At 52.0% G+C, this 7,916-nt stretch overlaps 1 protein-coding gene across 1 annotated transcript; it reads right to left on the reverse strand.

Annotated features, from left to right (window-relative positions):
- Nucleotides 1-1,926: 1,926 nt before the first annotated feature.
- Nucleotides 1,927-4,280, reverse strand: LOC306815295 (olfactory receptor 14A16-like; the record flags this gene model as incomplete). The annotated part of the gene is made up of 2 exons (XM_079331885.1): nucleotides 4,102-4,280; nucleotides 1,927-2,882 (listed from the first exon to the last, which is right to left on the reverse strand). Exon 2 carries the CDS (start codon nucleotides 2,857-2,859, stop codon nucleotides 1,927-1,929), a length of 933 nt encoding a protein of 310 aa, XP_079188011.1. The 5' UTR covers nucleotides 2,860-2,882; nucleotides 4,102-4,280.
- Between the last annotated feature and the right edge of the window lie 3,636 nt (nucleotides 4,281-7,916).

Below are 7,916 nucleotides of genomic sequence, written 5' to 3' on the forward strand. Positions count from 1 at the left end.
GGGTGACTCATCGTGCCTGGAAGTGTTTCAGGATAGACTGGATGTGACACTAAGTGCCATGGTCTGGGTTACAAGCTGGTGTTGGCTCAGAGGTTGGACTTGATGCTCTCAAAGTTCTTTTCCAGCCTGGGTGATTCTGTGATGATTGTGATACTGCAGGGGCCTGGGGAAGCAAGGGGCCATTGTGACACTGTGGGGCTACATGGAAGCAAGGAGTCCATCGTGACAGTCTGGGTCCTGTGGAATCACAGAGGCCACTGTGACACTGCAGGGCCTTGTGGAACCAAGGAGAGCCTTGTGACAGCCTGAGGCCAATGGAATCAAGGGGCCATTTTTCCAGTGCAAGGACTCTTGGAAGTCCCTAGTTTAGGAAAAATATGGAGAAGCTGAATCATGTCCAGAGAAGGGCAACAAGGCTGGTGAGGGGCCTGTAACACAAGACCTATGAGGAGTGGCTGAGGGAGCTGGGGATGTTTATCATGGAGAAAAGGAAGCTCAGCAGGACAAGGTGGTGTCAGGGCACAGGTTGGACTTGATGATCTCCAAGGTCTTTTCCAGCCTTCCTGATTCTAATTCTCTGAAACCACCCCTGCAGCAGTTGCAGGATGAGCCCTGGGCCTACTCTTCAGAAGGTCCAGCAGCCCAGGTCCCTCAGCTTCTCCTCACAGGCCCCAAAGCCCATCCTGTCAGTGCTGCAGAGCCTCTCCAGCCCCTCCTCACTGCCCAGAACAGGGAGCCCCACACTCAGACATAGCAGCCCAGATGTGCCCCCCTGGCCTGTGGTGCCTGTGGCAAGGGAGCAGCATGAGGCACTGCAGGAGCCTGCAGACAATTCCTGAAGCACTTGTAGGATGATCCTGCTCCCCAAAAGAAATTCCCATGGTGACAACTCAGGATCTGAAATGGGGAGTGGGGCCAGAGAGGACAGAGATAACAGGGATGGGCTCTTTGCAGTGGAGGGGACAGGGATTGGGAAAGAGATAGAAATATGGATCAGGAATGAGGAAAGAAAGCAAAGGGGGAGGAAAGGAAATGCCCACAGCAATTTGCGGGTGGCTGCCAGTCAGCCCTGGCTCTGAGCAAAAACATCTGCTGTGGGACAGGAAACTCACAGCTCATGGAACAAAATTTCTGGCTGACTTTAGAGGCCATGACAAGCCTGAGTGGTGCCCCTCCCATTCCCTAGCCCTTGCTGGCCCCATGGGCTGATGGCATTTGTACTCACTCAGCTCCATCTCCCCACAGCAGCATCATGGGGGTTATGATGCCTGCTCTGTGCAATGCAAACAGGAGCTCCTGAGCCAGTGCTGCCGTGTCTGTGCCTCCAAGGATGCGGCACCTGTGTCAGCTAAGGGAGAGGCCATTGCTGCAGGAGCCTGGAGCCCCCAGGCCCTGCCCTGAGGTGTCAGTGCTGCCTCAGCAGTGCCCATGGCCTGTCCCTGCGGCAGCCCTGGCACTGCCACCCCCAGGGCTGTGCCCGACCCCGAGAGCACTCAGGCCCTGCAGCAACACGAGGGGCAGGAGGGCAGCGGGGCAGTGGCACAGAAGCAGCACTGGCAACACCAAATGCTGCTGCTGCTGGGCACAGCTGCTGTGCCAGCACTGATCTGCCCCAGCTCTACACATAGATATTGCTGCTGCAGATCCAGAGGAGGGAACAAAATGGGGATCTGCAGTGAAAACTTTGCTGGGAGACCCTTTCGTTCATTTAAGGCCCTGAGAGTGCAGACCCACATTGCCACATTTTGTGGCCACAGGGAAAGAGAAGAGAAACCAAATTAGAAATGGCACAACCAATGATATTTCTTTGTCGACATTATTAATGAAAAAAGGTAAAACAATGTAAGACAATCTTCAAAATGAAACTAGCAAGAAGTGTCAAAAATGACTTTTATTACAAGTGATTTTCAGAAATTGACCTGTAGTTTAATGTTCCTGAAAGCAGCCAGTCATCAGTGTCCACACTGCAGCTTTGAGCTCCTGGTTCCTCAGGCTGTAGATGAGAGGGTTCAGGGCTGGAGGCACCACCGAGTACAGAACTGACAGTGCCAGATCCATGGATGTGTAGGAGATGGAGAGGGGCTTTAGATAGGCAAACATGCTAGTGCTGACAAACAGGGAGACCACAGCCAGGTGAGGGAGGCAGGTGGAAAAGGCTTTGTGCTGTCCCTGCTCAGAGGGGATCTTCAGCACAGCCCTGAAGATCTGCACATAGGAGAAAACAATGAACACAAAACATATAAATGATAGACAGATACCAGCAGCAAGAAGCCCATGTTCCCTGAGATAGGATTTGGAGCAGGAGAGCTTGAGGATCTGTGGCACCTCACAGAAGAACTGGCCCAGGGCATTGCCATGGCACAGGGGCAGGGAAAATGTATTGGATGTGTGCATTAGAGCATGGAGAAAGGCACTGGCCCAGGCAGCTGCTGCCATGTGGGCACAAGCTCTGCTGCCCAGGAGGGTCCCGTAGTGCAGGGGTTTGCAGATGGACACGTAGCGGTCGTAGCACATGATGGTCAGGAGATAGTACTCTGCTGAGATAAAGAACAAAAAGAAAAAGACCTGAGCAGCACATCCTGAGTAGGAGATGTTCCTGGTGTCCCAGAGGGAATTGTGCATGGCTTTGGGCACAGTGGTGCAGATGCAACCCAGGTCAGTAAGGGCCAGGTTGAGCAGGAAGAAGAACATGGGGGTGTGCAGGTGGTGGCCGCAGGCTACGGCGCTGATGATGAGGCCGTTGGCCAGGAGGGCAGCCAGGGAGATGCCCAGGAAGAGGCAGAAGTGCAGGAGCTGCAGCTGCCGCGTGTCTGCCAGTGGCAGCAGGAGGAAGTGGCTGATGGAGCTGCTGTTGGACATCGCTTCACTCTGGACATTCTGAGCTGTTGAAAGAAGACTTTAAAAAGGTGGGAACAAATTCTTTGAGCCAATCCTATGAAATATTCTTTAGTATCCTTACAAATTATCTACTCATACTTTGGTTGTAATTTGTAAAATTTTTTTATTTTTGAGTTTATGGTTTTGCTGCTGAGTTGCTGGCTCAAATTCAGCATTGCTCTCAGTCAGAGCATTTAGGATCCCTTTTGGATAAAAGGCCTCCCTGTGCCCCAGTGCAGTCAGACCTACCTGTCCTACACATCTGGCATTTGCTCATTACCTCCTGCTTTTACAAGGTTCTCACACATAAAATTTTCTTAAAAAAACTTTTTCAGATTCCAATTTCAAAATTAATCTCTCTAAACCCCCACCTTTTTTCCTCTGCAGATGGACAGGGAGGAATATCCAGGGCGGGTGTGACTCTCTACTACCTGGTGTTGTGCCTACTGGGAGCTATTTCTCTGCAACCAGAGTTTGTCCCTGCTAGTGCTCCCAGAGCCCAGCCCAGCCCTGGGGGTCAGCTCTGCCCTGCACACCCCTCCCAGCACAGGGCACTTCCCAGGGGCATCTCCCTGCCAGCAGGGCCTTAAGGGCACCTCAGACAAACTGAGATGCTGCAAGCCAAGGTGCTGCTGATGTCTGCAACCAGAGGAGGGTGAGGAGGCACTTTGTGAGGGAGATGTGAGGCAGATCTGCTGATGCCCAGTGAGACAATGCAGGAGTCTCAGTGACACAGACACACCTGACAGCCCCTTTCCCTTGCCTTGAGGAGAAAGCTGAGACCAGCCCTGGCCATGCAGCACCATCTCCACAGCAGGAGGAATCTGCCCTGATGGGGGTGGCTCCTTCCACCTTCAACTTCTCCCCACTGTCTATGGGGAGCTGCCAGGCAGGCTGATAGCTGCCCCTGGGAGGTGGCACATGCCCTGGGCTGGCCAAGAGCCCTGAGGGCTGCAGGAGCTGCTCTGCAGGACAGCCCTGGGCAGCCCTTGCTGCAGCCCCAGATTCACCCCTGCAGCCGTCCCTGACAGCAGGAGCCATCCTGCCCTGTTCCTCTGACAAAGCCCAGGGCAGCCCTGCTCTGCAGCACATCCTCCTCCTCCTCCTGTGCCTCAGACAAACTGGGAGAATCCTTCTGACACATCCCCCAGGCTGTGGGGTGTGCTGGCTCCAGGAGATCCCTCCAGGAGCACAGGGGACATTGCCCTGCACCCCCACACTCACCATGTCCAGGGCTGTGAAGATGTATCCCCAAGTGAAGTCTCAGCTCAATCTCTTCCCAGTCCTGATTGCCTTTAGCCTGTCTGTGCCTGGCTCCTGTCCCCTCAGTGCCTGCAGGCAGTGCCCTCAGCCCTGCTGGGCTGGGAGAGGAGCTGCTCCTCAGCAGAAATGTCTTTTTGAAGCTCTTCTTGGTTGTGCCTGGGAGCGGCCTCTGTGCCAGACCAGCCCAGCTCAGCAGCACAGACACAGCACAAGGATTTTAATGACCCTCAAAGGGATTTGGTGCTGTTTACATCAGATTAACTCCCTCAGTGGGTTAAAGAAACTTCTCAAGACTTCAAAGTTTTATTGGAACACCAAATTTTCCTGATATTTAATGGATTCTACTGAGGGATATATCTGTGAAAGTTGATCAAACTTGGCTATTTTTCAGTGCCCCCATACCCTACTAAATCTTTCCAGTGTGTCAAAATACAGGCTAAAGGACTGGCCTTAGAAATCTCCTTGCTTTGTCTAGTACTCATTACCTCCTCCTTCTTGTCTTATCCTGTTTCCACCTAAATCTCTCTCCACACAGCCTCACAGTCCTTTCCCAAGCTTTCTCCCACACACATGCCTGAGTTGCAGGTATTGAATGTGATTTGCCACACACAAACTTTAGGATCTTAGGTTCAAAATCAGCGTGGTTAGGATGTCTCAATTTACACTGAGGGCATAGACCTTGCCATCTCTCAGAGGAACAATAACAACGTTTTTCACAAATCTTGCACTGTAACAGTAACCATGCAGAGTGCCAACTTCTAGAAGCCCCTAAAGCCTCATAACACCCACAAAAGCAATCTATTCCTCTTCTCTCTTGAATGTCCAGACCCTCTTGTGCAGACTCTTGCCAGTCCAAAGCTACCAACCTCCCTGCTGAAGTTCGATATATTCCATCCAGTTAACAACACAGAAAACACAGGAAAAATTACCAGTTTGCTGCAATTGTAACTTTTGTCACAAGGTGGCAATATTACTCTAAAATACACAATGACCAGTGGTGGCAGGGGACCGGATAAGCCCGAACACGAGTGTTACAGGGAATACCGTCCACCTTAAACCGGAATTCCCCACACACAACCTGAATCCAAAAGTCAAAATCACTGCAGGGAAGGGTATCTCTTTATTAAGGGAGAAAGCATCCACCTCTTGTCAACACAGCACACAGTATACAGCAATTTTAAATGATCACCGAATCGCTTTGCTCTTCTCCAGCCGTTTCAGTTTCCCAAAACGAAAACACAGATCCAAGCTCCTGCTCGCTTCTTCCTAAGTACATCTCACCAGTCACACAAACAGTCATTCACAGAGGCAGGACCCAATCAAAATAATGATTAAAATAGCAGCAATAAACAAGGATTTGCCCAGTTCACCCAAAGAACTGCTGGTGGATCTCCCTGACAGAACAAACCCTTTCTGTGGCCACTGCACCCTCCCGATGATTGCAAGAAAAACTGCCCAGGCTTGTGCTGAGAGAGAGTGTCTTCTGCGTCTTGTCAGCTGCCTTTTATCCATGTGTAGGCCTGACAGGCATACACATCATTTTAAATGTACAATTTTGTGTGCAGCATGTCTTGTCTGTCTCCATGATGAGCAGCTGGGGACCGGAGGTCCCTCCAGGAAGGTCCCAGAGACATCCATAGCCCAGGTTGCTCTTGCAGCCAAACAAAGTTTCTCATGGCAAACTCACCAATTGTCAAAGAATACAGGACTCTCCAACCAGTTTGAGTTAGAAAGTAGTATATTTATTACAATGCTGGGCAAGTCCAGGAGAAATCTCCCACAAGGATGTGCAATATACCCAGGGCTTTTGCCTTATTTTTTCCATCAAAACCTTACATATACATTTAGTTACCCAATATGCCTATAGATATGAGTTACCTAACACCCCATAACCTCACTTTTTATTAAAATTAGCTCAAAGTACTTTTGCACAATTCTTGCACAGTTCTTTCCTTCAAATGGGTCAGTGGGTGTTTGAAATGGGTCAGAGGTCTCCTAATGATGAAGTCAGGGAGCCTTCCTTGCCTTCAGCTTTTCACCTTGGTCTTGTTCCTAGGTTCTCAGGCCCTTTGACCATAGTTCAAGTTCCCAACCTGGTTCTGGCTGGTTCAGGGCCCAGGTGCAGTTATGGTTTCTTCACTTCAACACTATTGCAACTGCCCAACTTGACACAACAAAGCCAAGCAAGTAATTTATTTTCTTATCTCTACTGGTTCAGCCACTGATTATTAATTTTCTACATTGATTCTACTCTGATCATTATATGTATAGCTTCTATTCCTCAGCTAAGCTCTTAACCCTTTGATATTTGCCTCAGAATGATGATGCTATGATAGATACAAACACAATCAAGGTGTTGTATCAGGATGCTCTGCCTGGAATGCAGTGAAAACAGCTTGAAAAATGCCCTGTTAGCAAAGATTTCAGTGGTGGATGGAGAAAGGTAGCCATGCTGCTTTTGAATGCTGAGGAAATGCTATAACCAGCCTGACTCATTTAAACTCTTCCTGTGCTTGCTGGGATGGGGAGCCCCTCAGCCTTCCCTGCTCCAGGCTGGACAATCCCAGCACCCTCATCCTCTCCTCACAGCCAAAAGGATCCAGCCCCATCCTGGAGGCCCCTCCCTCACCCTGCTCCATCTGCCAGAAATCTTTGCTGCCCTGGTGAACCCAAACAAGGCCCAGTGACCTGGATGATTCCCGTCCTTGATGTCCTGGTCACTCAGCCCCAGCCCCTTGTCCCCGTGTCAGGCTCTGGGGTGGATTTGTGGGACATCCTTGGTGGAAGCTGTGGCCCAGGTGGAGCAGGGGGAACCCAGGGGAACGGGGACCCTGCTAGGCATGAACAGCATTGGGCTTCTCTGAGTAAACTGTGAGTGGATGCTGAGGCAGAGTGACCAGCCAGAATAACAACACAAAAAACACTGAGAAAAATTACCAGTTTGCTGCAATTGTAACTTTTGTCACAAGATGGAAATCTTACTCTAAAATGCACAATGACCTCCTGCAGGCTGAACTGGAGGCACTGCAGGTCAGGGACAGCCACTCTGTGTCTGGAATGCTCAGCAGATCCTCAGCTTGGGCATTTCCTGCAGCCCCGGGCCAGCCCCGCTGCCCAGCACAGCAGCAGAGAGTTGGCCCTGGGGCTCCTCAGGCAGCTGCTTCTGCCCCAGGAACAGGAGCCTCTTGCCAGGGCTCCTCTGCACCCCAGGGGCTCCTGCTCTGCTCCTGGCACATGCCAGCTGCCCACAGAGCCTGTGCCAGGGGAACACGTCTGTGCTGGCTGAGCAGCCACTGCTGCAGCCCCTGCCCTGCTCCCAGAGCCCGAGCTGGGGCTGCTGCTCTGCAGAGCACGGGGGCTGTGCTGCCCGGGGCCCTGGGCTGCCTCTGCTGGGCTCTGCTGCTCAGCCTGGGACACAGAGGCAGCTGATGGTGCTCCCTGCACTGACCCCCACCCACACAGGCTCTGCTGGAGCCATGCAGAGGCTCAGAGGTGCCTGCCTTGTTCCAGGGCTGCCAGCTAGCCTTGGGGCTGCCCTACATCCTCCTGTGGAAGGTGCCAGAGGCTCAGAGCACTCAGTGCCAGACTCCTCTCCCTGTGCCTGCTGTGTCGCTGGGGCTGAAGGGCTCTCCTGGTCACAGCAGACATTCAGTCCTTAATCTCAGGGTGACCCCACCATGGGCAGGCCTGTTCCCAGTGAGCTCCATTCCCTGCTGCTCCCTGGCACACCCTGTCCCTGCAGGTCCCCTGTGCTGTCCTGGCAGCTCCCAAGGCCC

The sequence above is a fragment of the Erithacus rubecula genome, assembly GCF_903797595.1.
Source record: "Erithacus rubecula genome assembly, contig: scaffold_113_arrow_ctg1, whole genome shotgun sequence".
NCBI lineage: Eukaryota > Metazoa > Chordata > Aves > Passeriformes > Muscicapidae > Erithacus > Erithacus rubecula.